Source organism: Vulpes lagopus, chromosome 2 (genome assembly GCF_018345385.1).
Source record: "Vulpes lagopus strain Blue_001 chromosome 2, ASM1834538v1, whole genome shotgun sequence".
Lineage (NCBI taxonomy): Eukaryota > Metazoa > Chordata > Mammalia > Carnivora > Canidae > Vulpes > Vulpes lagopus.
The window spans coordinates 110,932,830-110,954,202 of NC_054825.1; the positions used below are offsets into that span (position 1 = coordinate 110,932,830).

The 21,373-nt window shown below is 52.6% G+C and overlaps 1 protein-coding gene across 1 annotated transcript in view; it reads right to left on the minus strand.

The window, feature by feature from the left end:
* The window catches only part of PDE10A (phosphodiesterase 10A), a 295,228-nt gene extending 275,277 nt beyond the window's left edge, over positions 1-19,951 (minus strand). The window contains exon 1 of the mRNA XM_041729791.1: positions 19,063-19,951. Coding sequence (XP_041585725.1) covers positions 19,063-19,951 — 889 coding nt within the window. The remainder of the gene's footprint in view (positions 1-19,062) is intronic.
* Between the last annotated feature and the right edge of the window lie 1,422 nt (positions 19,952-21,373).

Here is a 21,373-nt window from a genome sequence, read left to right on the forward strand (position 1 = left end):
GAAAGAGGGAATCCTTTCGCTTTTTGGAAATGGGAGATGGGCATGGATGAAAGGGAAAGTAGACAAGCAAACCAGCAGACCTGCCATATCAAGGGTCGATATGAACATTGAGAATGTAGAAATTGATTTCTCCAAGAACTCTTTGCCCAATATACTCTTGAAAGTGGGCACCCCAGTTGGAAGAGAGCTGTTAAAGAATTCTCATTTAGGGATCCCTGGGTGGCGCAGCGGTTTGGCGCCTGCCTTTGACCCAGGGCGCGATCCTGAAAACCCGGGATCGAATCCCACGTCAGGCTCCCGGTGCATGGAGCCTGTTTCTCCCTCTGCCTGTGTCTCTGCCCCTCTCTCTCAGTCTGTGACTATCATAAATAAATAAAAATTAAAAAAAAAAAAAAAAAGAATTCTCATTTGGAGAAATCCCATAAACCTGGAGTTTTCCATCATCTCCCCTGAGCAGAGGGCATTCACAGTCACCCTGCCTGTTGAGGTTATCCCTGGCCATCACACTCATAAAGAGAGGCCCCAGTGGTTTTCCGTTGGGCTTCTCCTCCTTTAATGTACCACAACATCATTCATTCATTACTCCACACCATCACTATATGATGGTGCACTGTAACATGACATAATACGTGATCCTACATCATGCATACGGCATACTATTCACTCAGTACTCGAACCCTGCTAAAATCTTCCTAACATATCTAAATACTAAATAAGGCTGCATTACCCAAATCTTCACTAGGATCACTAGTAAGCACTTTAGGAAAAAAGCAAAGATACAAGTATGCATGTGACAGGGATTTCTTGAGAAACTGGCCATTTGGAGCACTATATATCAACCTCTGTGTACATTATTAATCTAGTTATCCCTCAAAAAGGATACGGCAATATCATCTCTCTGAGCTTAACATACATACAAAATTTAAAGCATTTTGCCAAAAGAAAGTCCACATACAGCCTATAGTTCTCAGAGATGAGTGCATATTCATATGTGTGTCTCTTGATTTCTTTTATTCTTTGTAGTGACTTAGGACTACAAGATACTAAAAAAAAATAAAATAAAATAAAATAAAATAAAATAAAATAAAATAAAATAAAATAAAATAAAAATGAAAACCACTGATATAAATTCTAGGTGGGAAGCCCAAAAATTCAGAAAGGAATGAAAATGTTGCTCTTACAACTTCCCACAGAATTACTAGATACATACATACAAAATGGGCCACAGCAGCAAAGGGCCAGCAAGTCACACTGGTTTGGGGTGGGTGACCATGTTCCCAAACTATAACCATGACCTCGGTGACAGGATATTCTTTCTATTGGAATACAGTGCCTTTCTGAAGACGGAAAAGGAGACGTCTGTATTCAGCAAAAATAATATATTCTTCTCATACAAGGAAGGGCTAGCAAACTTGAGTCCACTGCCAGCTTTTATAAATAAAATTTACTGAAATACAACAAAGCTCATTCACGTAGGTGCTGTCTGTGTTCTCCGGCTACAGGGGCAGAAATGAGTAGCCACAACAGGGATTGTATGGTCCAGAGTCTGAAATATGCTCTATGTGGCTTTTACAGAGAAAGTCTTCCTTGTTCTAACACAGTAGTTCCCTACAGACATTTTCATAGAATATGATTTAGTATTTATTTTAAAGTAGTCCCTCTATAATGAGGCTTATGCACTCCCCATACTGGTGAATAATTAATAGCACTGATTAATAATTTAATCAGTTTTGTACATAATCTTCTGATTCAGAAAAATGCAACAATAAGGATACTTTACCAAACCAAATCTCATCTGTGCCAAATTTATAAGTAAAGCTACGTTCCCTATGCAGTTTTAAAATATCTAGAGCAATCACTTAAAAGCTGAGGACTAAGAACATCAAAATGTGGTAACTTGGCCATTTGAATGCTCTCTGAATAGAATGATCTGGCTTATTTAACATTCTCTTTAATTGAGTGTTATTCAGAAAACCTTTTCTGTTCTCAAGTATTTTGCTAAAACCCTTGCCACATCCCTGCCTTCCCATATAACATGCGAGAATACAAGTTAGCCGTTCTTTGATGATGAAATGCTTTGTCTCTGAAGAAGCATAATTTCACCTTGAGATACAGTATATAATGTAGGACAAGCACAACTGTTTGGAATTAGAGTGATCTGAAGGAAAATCCTGGAATTTAAACAAATTAATACTTTTTAAAAAGTCAAATGCCTCCAACTCTAGAAATGGAATGAGAACAACCGATAGTACCTAATCTGAGTGTACTCTTATTAACAAAGGCCTCTGGTGCACCTTGTCCCGTCATCCCAGGCCACTTCTGGTTTCTGCCCCAGCAGATAGGGGCTTGGCTCTAGCCAGGTGAGACTCACTTGAGGTGTCCACCTGCTACTCAGGTACATACTTCTCCGCTAGACTCACTACTTTCAGGAGACCCTGAGCCGGGCCCTTCCAGCAAGAAGAGTCTGGAAGTGCAGGGCTAACAAGTGCAGTGCTAGCACCCCCCCAAAACAGCCCTCCCCAGTGAGGGAGGCAGCCAGGGGTAGATGCTGCTGCCCCCTCCACCCCCCAACCCTCCCTGGGAGGGAGTCCCTGCCAGGATCAAGCCCTCTCTCCCCACACCTCAATGTGAACAACTCACCTTCTCCCCTCTGTTGGCCTGGACTGTGACCCTCACTTCACCGGCTCCTACTGGAATCCCTTCTCAAGCTCTGCTTTCAGGAAAAACCAGACTAAGAAACTGGGATTCTTCCAAATTTCTCTTCAGGGGAAACTGAGTAATGACGAGAAGCACTGGAGCCAGAGGTCGACCTTAGAGTGATTGAGTGATTTCAGGGACACGCGACTACACTGGAATCTGGCAAAACCCACAGGAGTCATCCACTGAGAGCTTGTCAACAGCTCACTGACTTCAGCCCATCGTGAATCCCCACCCAAAACCGCTGCTACACAGGCCGACCACGCTCCCCGGGTTGGGTTCTTCCACTTGACGCCACTCCTTACATAAGTTAGGAGAGTAAAGGAAGGGAAATCACCCAGCAAGCTAAGCATCAGGTCAAATCCTAAAATAGGAGCCTGCTGGAGTCTTCTCTGGAGACGGGCACCGGCCAGGGAGCAGCTCTGCGGCGGCCCGGAGCCACAGCACGTTCACTGCAGGCCAGGGAACTCGGTCAGTTCCCTTTAAAAACCAGAAGTAGTATTTTCAGGATTTCTGAAAACTGCTCCATGGTTTCTTTGTCTTCCTACCGTAACAACCTAAGCTGAGCTTCTCGGTCTTGATACAGAGTCAAAACAAAAATATTACAAACGTAAAATGTTTGCAATTCAAGAAAATCCCAAAGTATTATGACTTAAAAAGATCGGCTATTTCTTTGGAGGAAAATTCCTGAAGAGAAACTAGCATCCACCGAGAGCAGTTTTATAGAGCAGGAAACTGGTGTTCCCAGAAAGTAGGCAGAGAGGAGACTAGAGCCCAAGTTTAGCCTGAAATCCTTGTTTCCAGTGCCCCGTCCTGCTGCTTGGGACCCTTCATTTCATGTGTAACACACTCGGTGATTCCCATTGAACATGCTGCTATCACCTGAGATACACAGAGGACAAGCCTCAAGCTTGCAATGTCAAGGACAGAACTGGCCGTCAGCGTTGGCACCAGGACACACTCACCATCATCTGGGTGCTCCTTCGAAGAACGGGAGGAAGGAGCGCTCACCATGGTGGCATAGCTGAAGTCCGTCTGGAATTTCTTTTAATGTTTATGAACTATTACCTACTGAAAAGCAGAAGCCAATTTAATAATTTTTTAAAATCATACATGTCTGGGGCACCTGAGTGGCTCAATCAGTTAAGCATCTGCTTGGGCTCAGGGTCCAGCGGTCGGGCTCCCTGATCAGCGAGGACTCTGCTTCTTCCTCTCCCTCTGCCCCTCCCCACCCCTTCTACTTGAGCTCACTCGCTCTCTCTCTCAAAAAATAAAATAAATGAAATCTCTAAAAAAACAAATAGATGTCCACCATATAGTATCAAGGAATCCAAATATAGTAACAGAGAAAAGTGTAATTCCTTAAATTATTTGTGAAGTTTTAAATTAAAATAATAATAACTCACTAAAAGTTTTGTTTCCGACAAATGCAAACCAGATGCAGCATGTTTTTTAAAGGCTTTTAAATGTAGACTCATGGGGGCGCTTGGCTGGCTCAGTAGGTAGAGCATGTGACTCCTGGTCTCCCTGTTCTGAGATTAAGCCCCACGTTGGGTGTAGAGAGTGCTTAAAAACTTCTATAAAATAAAGTAAAATAAGATGTAGACTCAAAGTTCACCCTCAAGAAGATAACTGCTAATGGGTCCATTCTCACCCTTCCTCAAGTTAGACGGAATTAAATCACAAAAGAAAAATAGAACACGTATACAGGGCTAAGACCACTCATGGAGTTAGCTAAAAATACAGCCCAACAATCTACAAAATTCTGAAGTAAATAAATAACCAGCTGTAAAGAAAAAAGCTAAACATACAAACCAAATCTGAGCTCTAGTGTCCTCTGGAGAGTGGCCCAGAGACGTGGGCTGCATGGCCGGCAGGCTGGGGGGGGGGGGGTGCTGCACTCAGTAGGGAGGCCCAGAGAAACACTCCTTTTTCCTCAGGCCAAGTGGAGGCGAACGATTCAGAGACAGAAGAGAGATCACATCTGTTGGAGGTGCAGAGGATCCATAAATGGGGAAATGCCTATAATAGCCACTCAAAAAGCAGATTCCCCTAAATGGAAGAATTCTAATGACAATCACTTTTTTTTTTTTAGTTCTTTCTCTTTCCAAAAATTCTTCCCTTTTATTTTCAACACATTGTCCTTTAATTCCTTGCCAAGAAAGTGGAATTGCACTAAGACTCCAGCCATTTCCTGGTATCCGTGTTTCCAGAAGCTGTGCTTCCTGTAACTATAAAGAAACACCTTTTCCAGCCAAATGGATGCTTTTGGAGGCCTTTGACTTCATCTCCCTGCCACCTGCAGAGGTCCCCTAGGGGGCTGCCATGGTACCCTCTCAGGGAAGACTGTCTCCTGGGCTCCCTCGGAGTCCAAGGCAGTGACGATGGACGTGCTTCAGCACTTTTTCAAGGGACTACTGTGAACACTAGACAGCCCTACCTTGTGTCATGCTCATGGCCATCCTGAGACTGGCAAACCAAGCGCTACAATGCAGGTCTGTGTTACTCACCAAACACCATGTGAGCCTGTGTCCCTGGGAGACACATACCCATTTCTCAACCCATCAGACTACTTCCCCCAAGAAGGTAGTCTGATGTGCTGTCTCACCAATAAGCTGCCAATCCCAGGGCACGAGGATCCTGAGGAGAGCCAACACTCTATCCAGAAGGAACAAAATGAACAAGAGAAAGCTGCTGGTACCTCTTCCCCCCACACAGCTCTCTCTGGGGCATATTTCTATCTGGCAACGGCATCTGTAAAAACTTTAGGACATCCCCAAACCCAGTTCCGACTACCTCACTGTGTTAACAATACGAGGTACTTCCCACCAGACTGCACCCCACATACGAGAAGTCATAATAATTCTGGATCTCACAGATTTGGCTGGGATATCTTTATAATGTTCCAACACAAAACAAAAAGAATTTTTAAAAAAATCACTTAGAAAAAAAAAAATGACAGATTTCCTAACGATGGCCCATTTGATAAAAAGAACAGAACAGTTACGAAACACAGAAGGTGCCAAAACTCTACAGCTATAGCAGAATCTTCTGAGAAACTTACTTCAGCCAGAGCACTGATAGTAATCAGGAGTCACTTTAACATAAGCACTTTCTCAGTGACCTGACAAGGCCCTAAGGCATCTGCAGGGCTCAACCTCTCACCCTCAACCTCCATCCCCCATCCCCCATCCCCCATCCCGTGGCGGGAGAGGAGATGGTGGGGGGAGGGGCGGGGGGAAGGCAGCAAGCATCTCCAGGGCTTTCCTGGAACACCCCAGGCTTCTACAGAAAAACAGTGACTTGGGGATCCCTGGGTGGCTCAGCGGTTTAGCACCTGCCTTGGGACCAGAGCGTGATTCTGGAGTCCTGGGATCAAGTCCCATGTTGGGCTCCCTGCATGGAGCCTGCTCCTCCCTCTGCCTGTGTCTCTACCTCTGTGTGTGTGTGTGTGTGTGTGTGTGTGTGTGTGTGTCTCATGAATAAATAAATAAAATCTTTAAAAAAAAATTAGAGGGCAGCCCTGGTGGCTCAGCGGTTTAGCGCCTGCTTTCAGCCCAGGGCGTGATCCTGGAGTCCCAGGATCGAGTCCCATGTCAGGCTCCCTGCATGGAGCCTGCTTCTCCCTCTGCCTATGTCTCTGCCTCTCTCTCTCTCTCTCTCTCTCTCTCTCTCTCTCTCTCTCTCTCTCTCTGTGTGTGTGTGATGAATAAATAAATAAAATCTTAAAAGAAAAAATTAGAAAAACGGTGCCTTCAAGAAAGGGGCCCAAAGGTCCCCAAGGCCTGGGGTGAGTGAGTGAGGTAAGGACCTCAGAAGCATGAATATATGTGTCAAAGACGTTTGTCAGGGTGGAAGGCTGACGTTCGAGGGTAGGAAAGGGTTTTCACAAACTCCAGTAACTCGGAAGGAAGTAGCTGCTAAAATAAAACCAATGGCGGGACTAGGAGGAAATAATATTAAATGATAAGACAATGTCAGCGGTATAAAGCAGAGCACAGGAAAATAGGCAGGGCTGGTCCCCGATCCACGGAGGAAGGGAGAAACCCAATAAAATCGGGGAACAGATCAAATATGAGGAGTTCAGTTCTACCCCGAAGGCCCAGCCTGGGGAGAGGGGGCAGAGGTCTGGGGGGGCGGCAAGGGCCCGGCCAGCGCTGCGCAGGTTCTGCCCAGGGATGAGTGAGCGCCTAAGTGCCTACCGCCCCTGCCCTAAGTGCAAAGTCAAGTCCCCACAGCACTGGAGGAAATCACAATAACCGGCCCGGGGCCCACGGGACTCGCTGACAAGACCACTGGAGGCTCCGCTTCCATTCAGAGCAGGAGTGCTAGAACGTACAGCCCACGTTTTCACAGGAAGACACTCGGTTTCTTGCCAAAATGTAGTGATTTCTACCAGCTGAAGCGGGCTGGGCAGCTCTCCAACGGTTTAAACAATCCTTCATATCTTAAATGTGAACCACAGACTGTATCGGAGGCAGAAATTACGTTAAAATAGAAGTGGGTCTCCTTCCCCTCCCCTTCAAGTCCATGTGTGACACAGAAAAGGGTGAGGGGTATTGATGCACGTGATTTTTTTTTTTTTTTTTGTAATATTCGTGGTTTGACATTTTGGGATCCTGTGTAGATGTAAGTGGGAGCTAGAGGAGACACTCAGGCTCGGAAACATCAAACTATGATCTCGACAGGAAGATAATAAACACACACACACACACACACACACACAAAATAACAAGGGGCGCCTGGGTGGCTCAGTGGTTGGGTGTCTGCCTTCAGCTCAGGTTGTGATCCCAAGGTCCTGGGATCAAGTCCTGCGAGGGGAGCCTGCTTCTCCCTCTGCCTATCTCTCTGTCTCTCTCTGCATCTCTCATGAATAAATAAATAAAAATCTTTAAAAAAAAAACATAATAACAAGGAAAAGTGGCTCAACCACAGAACAGGGGACAGACAAATAGTTAAACAGCATTTCAGTACATTGTTGTATGGAAACTGAATTTTCAAACAGGTAATAAATTATGTTAGTCAAAACTCAACACACATAATAGGATATATTAACAGTCTCTCTACAACTCCTGCTCCCCCCGGCCACCCATGCCACCGAGCAGGAGTGGCCAATGCTTTTCCTGAACTTCTGTCCAGTTTCCACATGCAAATACAAGTATACACTTGTATCAGCCTTCCTAACACAAGAATGCGTGCACACTGCTCTACATTTTCCTTCCTTCACACACCTAAATACCTGGAAGATCCTTCAGGGCATTTGTGTCACTGCTGCAAATTTCATTTAGCCAAGATAGACCTTTGCATGGTTTTCTATTTCTCTTTCCAACGATGCTGCAAAATCTGAATACCTCGCTAAGTCATTCTGCCTATGGGTGAGTGTATCCGAATAATAAATCCCAGGAGGAGAATTATTGCTTCATTGGGTAAATGCATTTTTAATACTGATTGATACCACCAAATCACCTGCTTCAAAGGCTATATCAACTGACACATTCCAGCAGGAATGTATGGAAATACCTGCCGTACATTCACAGACTTGCCAGTGGTGTGTTAGCAAGTTTGTTCATCTTTGCAAATCTGACAGGTGGAAATGCTACCTTGGTGTTATTTTAAATTGCATTTGTTTTGTCATGAATGAAGTTGAACACCTTTTCTTTCTTTTTTTTTTTTCATAGCCATTCATTTATTTTTCTAGGAACAATCTGTTCATTTCCTTTGACCACTATTAAGTTCTTTTCCTTAACCATTTCTAGGAGCTTCCGTGTCTCAGGACAGTGAGCCCTACGCAGTGATGGAGCGGTCACTGCTTCCTTCTAGGGCAGATGGCAGAGAACTACAAGAAGCCTGGTGCTGCCGGAGCTCGAGGCACCAGTGGAAGCCAAACGGCGATGGGCAGAAAGGCAAGGGGCTCGGGCACAGCAGCTTTCCAGGAATCTCGTAGGACTTCATTTATGGTACTAAGGGCCATAAAAAGTCTGTTACTGTAGATTCCCCTGACAATCTTTTCTTTGATTACTTCTGGATTTTGAGTCACAATTGAAGGGGTCTCCCCATTCCAAAGCCAGGAAGGAATCACCTCACTTTTTTGTCTTTTTATGTTTTTGTTTTTGTTTTTTTAAAGAACTATTTAAACATATGAACCAGGGACACCTGGGTGGCTCAGCGGTTGAGCATCTGCCTTCTGCTAGGTAGTGATCCTGGGGTCCTGGATCGAGTCCCACATCAGGCTCCTTGCAGGAAGCCTGCTTCTCCCTCTGCAGAGTATGCAGAGACATAACTCTGCCTCTCTGTCTGTCTCTCATGAATAAATAAAATCTTAAAAAAATATATATGAACTGTTTGTGGAGTTCCTCCTCGAGGTACAGTAAGAGGTATGACCTAATCCTGTTTTTGTCTACATGACTTCCTAGTGGTCTCCAAATCATTTTATTCATTAGTCTATTTTTACTACTAGAAACGATGACACTTAAAATATTCTAAATTCCTTCATGTGTCTGGGTCTGTTTTAGGACTTTTCTATTCTGTTGCACTGGTTTATCTATTCACATGCCAGAACCATCTTGTTTTAATTGCTGAGGTTTTATAACGAGGTCTTTCCTTAATCTGCCCTAAAATAATTGGATATGTTCAATCATGAGACACAAAGAGTATTATCCTAAAAAGGCATGGTGACCGATGAGACAAGAATGTTTTAAGAGTAAACTTCTGGTCTCGGGACAAAAAGAAAATCTGAAAATGGATATAATCCTGACTGCAGGATAAAATGCAAAATTACCAAATCTAGGAAGCCATAGTAATCAAGCCTTGTGGATATCATCTTAAATGTTTGTTTTGGAAGCTGCTAAAACTATAATGCAGAAACACGTAATTATATCATGTGCGAATAAGTTCAATTTGAATTCCACATACTCATGACGCTTTTCTCCAGCAGTGACCTACTCTTCATGCAAAGTTGCTTCTTACACAGCACCTACCAACTTTTAAAAGTCCAAATACATTTGCATTTTTATAAATAATTCATGATGTCCACACACATGGCACTGTTTCAATACCTTCATAAGCAAGGCTTTCTCTTAGCCGCTGTAGAAAATGTTTTTGTCAAAGTAAAGAGCTTTTTATCACTCCCTCAGGAAATAAAACAGAGGCACCTGAAATGCTCTAAACACACATCTCCCTCTTTCCCATCAACTCCTGGAGTTTGTTCCACGCTGAGCTCGGCAGCCCCGTGGCTCCGGGTCTTGGTAACTCCCAAGCCTTGGTCATTGATGTCAGATAGTGTTTTTGGACTACATGGGGAAAAAAAATGAATCCAATGATGTTTCTAAGGTAGGCTAAAACTTAACAACCATGTGATTTATTTCATTACTGTCTTCCTTTGGGGAAAACTAAAATTCTTAAGGGAACCTTTCGATCATCATCTCCCACCTGAACACCTTCGCTTACTTATTCATTAGACTTATTGTCTGATTGCTTGGCAATTGCTGGAGGTTAAGAAAATGAATAAAACACACTTCCTGCCCACGGGAAGGAAGGGGGACACACAAGTGGAACCAGGCACTGGGGGATGCAGATGAGGGGATGGTGAGGGAGCCCAGGGAGAGGAGGGCATTCCAGGAGGGTGGCGACCACAACAGGAAGGAAAGCCCCCCGACCTCCATGGAGGTGATGGGGGTCAGAACCTCTCAACCCACAAGCAGTTTGGCACTGCAGGCAGGCCGGGCTGGGGAGATGGGACAGCGGGAGGAGGGGGTCACCGCAGAGAGCTTCGTCCTGCAGGTCATGATGCCATGATGTGTTCTCTCCCCCATGCGTCCCTCTCCACTACTCACTGCTACAAGGTGTCCTCACCTCCCTGGATCTCATCGGTACCCCACATGACACAGCAGCTCCTTGAAGGTCAGGAGGTCTGTATGGACATGGCTGTTGCCAGTAACTGGGACAGCAGCTGGAACCCAGAAGCTAGATGAACAGTCGTCTGCTACATGACCAAACACCGTGCTCGGGCACGTCCAGCGCTCCCCAACACACAGGAGACAACCTCCACACCAAGACTCCACAGGCTTTCCTCCACAGGGCACGCGGCCTTTATCTTCCACCTCTCTTCTGTGTGACACCCTGGCCACCAGACCCCCCTGAGCCCCGCCAGGCCCCCCCCCCATCCCTGGGGAGTCTTGCCTTCCTGCAGCTCCCACACTGCACACCATACACCTCCCTCCCTCACGGTACCGCTCCAGCGATTCTCACCAGGATGTGTACTGAGAGCTTCCAAGTGTCCACACTTCCCTGTGCGGCGCATTTGTGCCCGTAGAGAGCGCGTGTAGAGAGCGCGTGCGTTTACTCCTGCAGCTCTCTCTGCACCAGCGGTGGTGCATCTCCCTGGGCTTGTGTGTGGGGGCGGTCCCCGGGCTTTCCTTCTAAACAGCTCTCAGCAGCACCATCTCCAGCTGCATGGCAGTTACTGACCCACCTGTGCTGGGCAGGGCCCCCTGCAGCCTAGCTCTGCTCCCCCTGCACCCGTGCACCCCCCATCCTGCACACTGCCAGGCCCCAACCTGCAAACTGCCAGCCCCCACCCTGCTCACTGCCTGCCCTCCCACTGTTCACTGCCTACCCCCCACCCTGCACACTGCCTGGCCCCCCAACCCTGTTCACTGCCAGCCCCCACCCTGCTCACTGCTGCCCGGGGCTGCCCTGGGCTGCCCTGGGCTGTCCTGGGTTGGGGGGGCACGTGCTGGGGGCTCCCAGGTCAGTTTCCTACGGCACCCCTCCCTGCACCTGAGCCCCCCAGCATCTGCACTGGCCTTCCACAGCTCTCCCTGGGGGAGGGCCCCCTTCCGGTGCCTGGGCTTCCTTTCTCCATCATCTCTAGAGGCTTGCTCTGTTCTCCTCCTCTTTCTTCAGACTCCTCCTGGGCAGGTAATGTTCTCAAGTCTCCCCTGGGGAGAAGCCAGCTCTCACCTCTCAGCAGCAGGAGCCCTGGGGCCATTCTCACCTTCTGCCCTGAGGACTACCACTGCCCTATGCACTCCCCTCCGGGGACTCTCTGCTCCTGGAAAACTGGTCTGCATCCTGCCACAGAGCTCAGGACTCCCGGCTGGCCCCGAGGGCACCCTGGCTCCCTGGCTCCCTGGCCCAGCTAACTTACTTGATCTCCAGGGCATCGGGCTTCTTCGGCGCTGAGGTGCCCCCTTGCGATGGCAGGGCACCTTCTGTTCCATCTCCCCTCGTCCCTGGCTCACTCCTCCCGTGGACTCTCCATGGTCCTTCCTTCCACTCCCGTCACACAGTCGTCACACAGTCTTCCGTCACACAGTCTTCCGTCTCTCCTGCTCCCAGTGCTCACTGCAGGTTTCCACTCTACAGAGGAGTCACACGGCCTCACCTCCAGCCCCACTCCCCCTGCGGCCACCCAGAGAGCCACCTAGTCATCGCATACCCCCTGCAGGGGAAGCCGCTGCTCCATCAGTGCCTCAGCCTCCCCATGCACCGGGGCGCCACCCCGGGCCCCGGGAACACCCTGGTTACTTCTGGTTCTCCAGCCTGGACCAATGCACCCTCCGACCACCAGATTTTCCTCATCCAACTGCCTTCTTAACATCTCCACTACCTTGTGCAGTAGGCATCGCAGACAACGCTGCCAAACACGACGCCCGATACCTGCCCACTCCTGGTGGCTCCTTCACACGGTCCAGCCACTTGCCCAACTGCCCACTGAAAACTCAGCACCCTGCTTGTCCGTCCCCCCCTCCTTGATCTTCACGCCCAATCCACCTGCACATCTTGCATTCTCCACCTCTACACCTCTCCTGAAGCCACGGTTCATTTCCACGTCAGTCATCCCGGCAATTGCCCTGCCCAGTGCAGTGGCCCATGTGTGCTCGCTCCGTCTCCACCACAGCCCCCACGTTCACACACCAAACTGCAGCCAGGATGAGCTTCTCAGATCACAAAGCACGTGACCCCCTCTAGCTCAAAACCTTCCAGTAGCTGCCCCTTGCTCATGCAGTTACATGCAATTTCCCCCAACTCACGAAGCCCCAGGCTGGCTCCTGTGCTCAGTGGGCCTCACTCCACACCAGGGCCCTGGACGGCATCCACGCTCCGGCAACAGGGGCCCTCATTCTGTGCTCCAACCAGAGACTCCCCCTGCCTGGGGCCCTCTGCACTGGGCCACTCACAACCCCGGGGGAACCTCCCCAGATCCTGAGAGATCCTCCCAGGCCACCTGAAATAAAGGAGCCATCCCCTCAACAGTCGATTATAACTCCATGTAGCTTTTGTGGTACTTGGTACTGTTGATACTTGATGGGTTTTTTCCCTTGTATGCTAACTGGTTCATGTCTACACTGCAGAGCACAGGCACCACACAATCAGAAATCCCCATAGTAATAACAGTCCTGACCCAAGAGCAGGTGTCAATCTCAGTATTTCCTGCTCTTTTATTACTACTCTCTGGAGGAGGAGCCACCACCACCACCACCACCACCACCAGCAGCCCCCAACTGTCACACACACCCCCTTCCAATGCAGAAACTAAGGAGCCATGTGACCCCTGCCTGATACAGTCACTCAGTCAATACCACCTGCACCCTATGGCTTCTGTCTCCCCTATTCTGCAGGTGCATGCTCCCCATCTCGGTTCAGCCTCCCACCTGTCCTCACCTGGCCGATTACTGTACCACACACCAGCCCTCCGCCTGTGGTCACAATGGAGGTGGTGGACCCTGGCCTTTCTACCTTACCTCCCGGTATGTCGGTGTGTCGGTGTGTGGTACTGCAGAGGGGTTGACGCTAACAGACAACCAGGAGATGGCGAGTGCTAGCCCAAGAGAATCCTCTCTGCTCAGCACCCCTCCCCACACCTAGCCCACTTCCCACAGCAGCCTGTGGGGGCGCCCTCAACCCCCTGAGCCCTCAAGGGGCCAGCATGCCCATCCACCTCATTCATGCCAGGAAAGAGTCCTACTGGCAACTCTGTGAAATCTTTTCAGGGCCAATCAGATGGTGCTCAGTGCCCTGTCCCTAAAGCATCCTGTACAGCCTCTGCCAGGCAGTGCCTGCGTGTGCAAGCTCCCCCTGCGTCTCCTGCTAGCTGTGCGCTCCTGAGAGCACGGACTCTGTCTCATACATGGTGGAGTCCTGGCGCCCCAACACAGAGGCTGAGGCCAAGTCAGTTTTCAATGAGTGGCCTTCAATTTCTATATTCCTTTTACACAAGCACTGTGTTGTTGTTTTTGGTTTCTTTCTGCCTTTGAATTTCCAAAACAAATATTAGGGCACCTTCAATACATATGCCATCCACTCTTCCAGTCTCAGGGATGTAACCAAAAAAAGACAAGCTCCTGCCCTCAGGCTCTCAGCAAGCTTGCTTTCTGCACAGCAAAGACGGGCAATAAACAAGCAGGCCAGTAAATGAGCAAGAAAATTCCAGAAAGTAGTAAATGCTACAAATAAAATCAGAGCGCTAGCCATCTTCTGTTTGCTTTGGAAGATCTTGAGCTACTCTATCACAGTGGAGTTCCCCCTTAGACCAATTTAGATCAGCTGGAGGAGCTTGATTTACATTTTAAAAGGAAATTAAAATGTTTTGGATCACAACTAAGAGCTTTCCTTTTAAGGGAGAAATTGTCCTTTTTCATGAAAATTATTTTTTCTTTCCTTCTCAGACCGAGTGAGCTGTTTTTAAACAAACAAAAATTAACAACGTATTAATTGATGAAACGGTTGCCACACCAGGTTTAACCTGTTTTATAGTAAACAAATCCTAACATTTCCTTAATGATCCAGTGCAGCACATTTTTCTTCCTTGTGATGAGGAAGGACTTTAAAGATCCACATTCTTGGCAAGTTTCAAATATGCAACACGGTATTATTAGCCACAGTCACCACGTTATTCGTTATATGGCTTACTTATTTTACTGCGCTGCATTGCTTTTCCTAAGGGACAGATCGGAAAGGTTTTAGGTCCAAAATCATCCGAGGGTAAGGCATCAGATTAACATGAGAGAAGGCAGCCCGGTGGCTCAGGGGTTTAGCCTTTAGCCTTCCTTTAGCCCAGGGTGTGATCCTGGAGACCTGAGATCAGTCCCACATCAGGTTACCTGCATGGAGCCTGCTTCTCCCTTTGCCTGTGTCTCTGTGTCTCTCATGAATAAATTAAATCTTTAAAAAAAAAAAAAGGATTATCAGGAGAGAAGACATTCTCTTCGGTTTCCACTGCCTCTCATTTAGGTTTTTAGGGATTATCTTTGTTCATGTAGATTTTATGAAACCAAAAAAGGAGTTTTGTGAAATTTAAATTAACACGCCTAAATGGTTCCAGCCAGCTTAAACAGCATGGCCTGCAGATTTCAATTCTCCTGACTACTCCAGCCAAACAGACATGGATACCTGGTCTACCATGACCTGCATCCAGGCCCGGCAGGGGAAACCCACAACTCTGTCTTGCTGGTTATCTTGGTAGGTAGCCAGATCTGTATTTCGGGTCCTTTGAAGGCACAGTCATCATGATTTTCGTCAACCTCAAACAATTTGCACTGAGTAGGGGACTCAGTAACTACTGGTTGGTTCACTGCCAATTGACCTCACCTCCACTTCTGTTGCTGTGCTTCTGGCCTCACACCCTCAGCAACCTCCCTCTCACCAACGCCGCGGTAAGAAGCAGCTACGTGTGAAGTGTAGTGTAGCTTCCGTGTGTGACACATATCTGCTCTTAAAAGGAATCCTATTTATCTCCGTTTGTTCAAGTGCTGGCCGCAGAGTATCTTAAGTCTCAAGAAAGAGCAAGAGTGGTTAGTGGTTGATGCCAAGCATATTTAAAACCTCCAATTCCTGGAAACATACACATATTCTGTTGTGAACATTTGAAAGATACACTGTAGTCCAGAGAAGCGCCTGTGGAGTGCATTCACAAATCTTCACCATGTCATTTCCCTGTTCCCTCTGTCCTGACCAACCAGAAGTTTCCTTCTTCTACAGCTCTGCCCTGTTCGGAGTAGGCAGCTGTACAGACACAGGGACCCTGGTGAGGGAGAGAGGGAAGGAGAGTTGTTCTGACTGCCCAGTGTCCTGAAGGCAGTATTCTCAAAGTCCTTCTTCGCAGAGATACCTCTCCTGCACTTTCCACACAGCACCAAGTGCAGACAAGGTGAGTCGTTGTTTCCAGAAAACTGCAGCTTCTAACTGGTCTATCACAGCATGGCTTTTTGACTTTGCTCTGCATGCACGGGCACACACACGCATGAACGGATGTGCACATACACACACGTACACACACTCTGCTGCAAAGTGGACTTCTCCATTCACTCTCGGTGGATCTGGGTTCTCCAAGTGCAGAGATTATTTTCTATTCCAATCAGCAACTTCTGAAGCAGTGATGTGCTAAAGCCCTGAGCCTGAGGACGAGGTCAGAGATAATCATTTAAAGGTAGATGGCAGACGAAGGGGCATCAGGTATGGCCTGGACCTACTAGCCCTGGGTCCTGGGCATCGATGCTAAGCCTGCTTCCCGGAGGCCCTCTCCTGCTGGTTGGTGGACTCCCCTTGGACCACGGCCAGACCAGAGCAACACCTGGCAACTGGCAGTAGCTTTTAGTAAGTGTTTGCTCCGTGCATTACTGAGCAAACCAGTGAATCAGTGTGAACCAAAATGCAAAACCAAAAGGACAGGAATGGAAGGATACCAAACTTCCAATCCATGATTTGCTTTTTGATGATGATAAAAATAAAACCCGTGCTCCTAGAAACAATAACTGGACGCAATAGCCTTTGTGTGACAACTGGACGGCTAGATCCAGAAGAGACCAAAAGAAAAGGTAAAAACGGGAATAAAGACACAACAATTAAGACTCATCTGTATACATTTGGGTATTTTTATTCTTACAGAATTCAGATTTTTTTTTCAAAAAGATTCATTTTTACTGACCAATATAAAAAATGTTGGCCAAGATTCTGGTACTTCTGCAATTCAGACAGATGTGGCTTATCATGCAGCCAGACAGAAACAAAGACCCCAAAAATGTCAGAGCAGAAACTGGCTAGTGTCCTCTGAGCAGCCAGCCAGCCTCTTCCCAGCTTTGCCTAACAACAGGTTGTGCTTAAGAGAACTTTCATACTTAGTACCTTAATAATGTCCCAAAGGAGACCTCATAACCTCTTGCTCCTATTCAAACCCCAGCCTTGCTCAGTTGGTGGGGGGTGGGGGGGTAAGAAAATACACAGACAAAATCCTGCAATTCTTGAGTGTGTTTATCACTGGGCTTTTCCCAGTCAGAACTTTCTGCAGATTGAGTCCCTTCTGATGGCTTTCTCTCTAGGTCCTAGGTCCTCTGTCCTTCCAAAGGAGGGTCCCTTGCTGGGTGCCCCTCAGTTCAGCCTCATTCAACCCAGACTATTCATCTTTATCCTGTCCCATAAGATCCCTAGCCAGGGGCCCCCACCCCAAACTAACAAACCCCAGTAACACCAACATACAAACAGAAACCTCATCATTTTAGGAAACTCAGTTCCACCCAAATGTCCACACCCTTGTCTCCTTACCACTGCCCTCTCCCCAAAATAGTGCCCATCCCATGCAAGGCGTGGCTCCCCTCCCTCCCTACACACACAACCTAGCTGCCAAACGTGGAACGTAGATGTTTGCGTAGAATGCACAAATGCGCATGCAAGGGGACAGAAAGGGACCCCAGCTCTAGGCCCAAGGTCTAACCAACACACTTCACAACTCCTTGGGAGCTCCATGTTCTCGCTCTGCCTTCAATTCGTGGCAAATCTGAGTCCACTTCAGTAAGTAAAAATGTCCACATCTAAGGGCAGCAGGCGAGCCACCCCTCGTGCCCAGGCCACATCCTTCCCCAAACTGCAGCATCTAAGAATCAGCCAACACCCGCAGGCCCCACCACCTGGGAGCCTACAGGATGGAGGGGTCGGCGGGGACTCCAGGGCCCACGCCCCGCGGTCCTACCAGGTCCACCGCCAAGTAGGGGCAGAGTCAGCCCCTGACAGCCCGGTGCGCGCGGTGCGGGAGGCCGCTAACCCACGCGGCCCGGTGGATCCCCGCGCCCGGGAGGCGGGATCGCTGGGGGCTGTAGGGCCCGGGCAGGACCCGCTCGCAGGCCCGGGGGCTGCCCCCCCCCCGGGCTCCCAGGCGGGCAGTGCTGCCCAGACAAGCGCCAGCAGCGAGGCAGGGCTGGACCCCAAGTGCCCAGAGGCGACGAGGGGCCGGGGCTGGGCAGTGAGCGGCAGATGGGAGCAGGAAGCCAAAACGCGACCCTGGAGAGGCGGCCAGGAGAAGGCGCCGCGGAAGCGCGGTTCCCTAGCGAGCAGCAGACAAAGGCTCGGGTGCGCACGCGGTGGACGGCGGCGCCCGGGCCCCGCGCTCGGGGCCGGGAAGACGCGTGCCCAAGCCGGCCGCCGCCGGAGTCGCCGGGTGCCCGGCCGCTGCGACCTCCGCCGCCCCCCGCCCCCCGCCCCGGGTCTCCGGTCCTCACCTTGCTCGCCCTCCATCCACAACAACGGCGATCCCCTCCTCGGCGCGCCGGGTGCCTCTTCCCTTAACATCTCCCGCCTCCTGCCTTCTAGCAAACCTCTGCCTTGACTGTTCGCCTCAGCCTTGCCCCCCCTCCCCCGCGACACGCCTTCTACCGCCCCTGCTCCCGCGCGCTCTCGGCCCCGCACCCGGGCCTGGGGAGGCGGGGCGGCCTGAGTCGGCCCGGGGGTCCGAACCCGCGGCGCCTTCCTCTCGCACCCTCACGCCCCATTGTCCTTCCCTTTACCCGCCCAAGCACCGGCTACACCCCGGGCTCTAGAGAAAGTGGACTCTTGGCGGAGGTGCCCCCGTTCCACTCCGCTGGTCCACGCTCTGGAACAGGGTCACGGTGGGGGGGGGCGGGGGGGGCTGCGGCCCGGGCACCGACCCCGACCCCGACCCCGGGGGACCCCGAATGCCTTCGCCTTTGGGAGCGCGGAGCTCCGGGGCCCGCGCCTGCCCTCGCCCGGCCAGGGGACCCGGCGGGCAGGACCCCCAAGTGCAAGGAGGCGCGCCTCCTCCAGCCTCCCCGGTCCCAGGCTAAGGGCGGAGGAGCCCGGCGTCCGGGGCCACAGCGCGGAGGCTGCAACCGCGGGCCGGGCAAGGCGGCCACAGGCAACCCGGGGACCCGTCCCCACCGCCGCCCTCCCGGGTCAGCCTCCCCCGCGCGCACGCGGAGCCTGGGAAAGCCCGAGGTCCCCGCGCTGACCGCCGCTGCCGCGCGCCGCCCGGTGCCCCAGCCTCCCCGTCCCCGAGCGAAGCCCGCGGGCGCCGGGTCCCCGGGCGCAAGCCCCCTGCGCGCCCCCGGCCCGGGGAACGAGGAGCCCGGCACTTACTGGGGCTCAGGAAACACTCCGTCAGCCTTCGGAAGCAGCTCGCGTTATTAGAAGGTCCATCTTCCATGTCGGAGCCGAAGAGCAGGGGGGACGCGGCGGCGAGGGCGAAGCCGGCGCCCCGGGGCCGCCGCGGAGTTCGGCCGCCGCCGCCTGGGCTGGGGCCGGGGCAGCCCCCGCCCGCGCCCGGGAAGCCGGGGGAGCCCGCGCGGCGGGCGGCCGGGCCGAGCGGGAGCCGGAGCCCGGCGCGGGCCGGGAGCAGCAGGCTCTGGAGCGCGGAGCAGAGGAAGAGCCGCCGCCGCCCGCCGCCGCCGCCGCCGCCGCCGCCGCCGCGGGGACTACTGCCGGGAGGGACGCTCAGGGGAGCTGCCTCTTGTCCTCCGCCGCCGCCAGCATCGCCGCCGCCTCCTCCAGCCGCCGCCGCCGCCGCTGCGCCCTCCCTTCCTGGGAGACGCACGGGGAGGTGAAAGGCAGATGAGGAGGGGAGAAGAGAGGGAGGGGGCGGAGGGGGCGGCGGCCAGAAGTAAAAGGAAGATGGAGAGGAGGAGGGGACAGGGGAGGAGAGGGCGAGCGCGAAGGGAGCGCGGGCCGGGCCCCAGCCGCCGCCGCCGCCGCCGCCGCCGCCGCGCGCACTCGGGGCGCCCGGGTCCCCCGCGGGGCTGGCGCGGCCTGCGGACGAGGGGGGCGGGCGCGGGGGCGGGGGCGCGGCGCGCTCGGCCCGGCCGCAGCCAGGCCGCTCGGGGGCCGGCCCCGGGCCCACCGCGCTCCCCCCGCCGGCAGCGCCGCGCCAGGGCTCCGGGCGGAGTTTGCCGGGGCCGGAGCCGGGCTCGTCCCCGGCCGCTGGCAGGGGGGCCTGGGGGCGGGGAGCGCGCGGCTCTGCGGGGCTGGCCATGGCCCTCCTCCCTGGGCCGCGGTGGGGCCGGCCGCCGGCGGGAGGGGCGCGCCGCGGGCCCGGGCTCGGCGGGCTCCGCCCCCGCAGGACCTGCCCTCCCCGGCGGCCCGGCCCGAGCGTGGGTCTGGTCCTCCTCTCCGGTCTTCCGCGCCCCTCCCGGCCCAGTCTTCACATCGCGTCCCGCTCCGGGTGCAGGGGGACCCGGGGCCGGCTGGCGCGCGATCGGCGGTGCTCCCGGCCCGGGAAGGGGCTGCGGAGACGCTGCCTGCGAGCGCCGCGTGGTTTGTGCGCGCTCCGGCGGCTGAGCCGCGGCGACTGCTCCAAAGCAGCGGGGAAAAGCGCCGCAGTGCCGCTGCCCGTGGAGGAGGCGGCGGCGGCTGCAGAAGACGCCCACTGGCGGAGCGGGCGCTCCCCACGCTGCCGCCGCCCGCGCCCACGTAGCGCGCCCCGCCGCCGCTGGGCCCCCAGGCGCCAGGCCCCCGAACCCCGGCCGCCCTCCGCGGACGCTGGGCTCCCGGGCCCGGGGAGCGGGGGGAGGAGGGGCCGGGGAGCTCCTGCGTCTCTGCGGGGCGTCGTCACATCTGGGGCTGGTGTTCCGGATTCTAAATCCGCCGCCCAGCAGCTGCTCCAGCTGTGCGCTGCTGGGCAAGCCACGTCGGCCTGTCCCTTGCCCGCGCCAGGGAGCCCTCCCGGTGGCTGGCCGGCAGCTCCAACCGAGCTGTGCTCAGAGCTCCCGGGAGGGGAGTTCAAACTCGGACGTTTGGTTGGAGTTTAGATCAACGCACAGCGTTTCCAAAAAAACTAAGATTTTAGAAAGCCTATTCATCCCCCAGGACTCCTTTTGCGAAACACACTTTAAAAGGAAGTTCGTGTGCGCAGGCCAGTTTGCCCCGGTAAGAATGAAAGAGTAACTGGCTCAGAAAAGAAAAAAAAAAAAAAATGTCCCGAGGACCGCCTCCTCACCTGCGGCTTTTGGAGGACCACAGCCCCCACCAACACAGACACACCCCCTCCTTCCCAGCCGGGAGTCCAAACGAGTTGCTGCTGAACTGAAGGGAAATGTGCCGCCCAATGGGCGCTCAGAACGAGGAGCCGCCAGAAGTTTGGGGAGTTGGAGCGCCCGAGCGCACGGGCGCGCAGGTGCCCGCATCTCCGCCCGCGCGCGGTGCGGGGTCACCGCCCAACTCAGGGTTCGGGTGAGGGGCGCAGGCCCGCTGCCCCGCGGAGGGCCGAGCTGTCCAGACTCCCTCGACTAGGTCACCTTCCCAGGACGGGAGCACGCGCACCGAAGCCCAGCTCCCACGAAGGGCAAGGCGGTCACCGGAGCGCAAAGCGCGGCGGTGCAGCCGCTGGGCTGACGCGGGGCTTGGCCCGGCGAGCGTGCGGCCCCGGGGCGGTTTCTCGCTTTCCACGGTTTCTTCG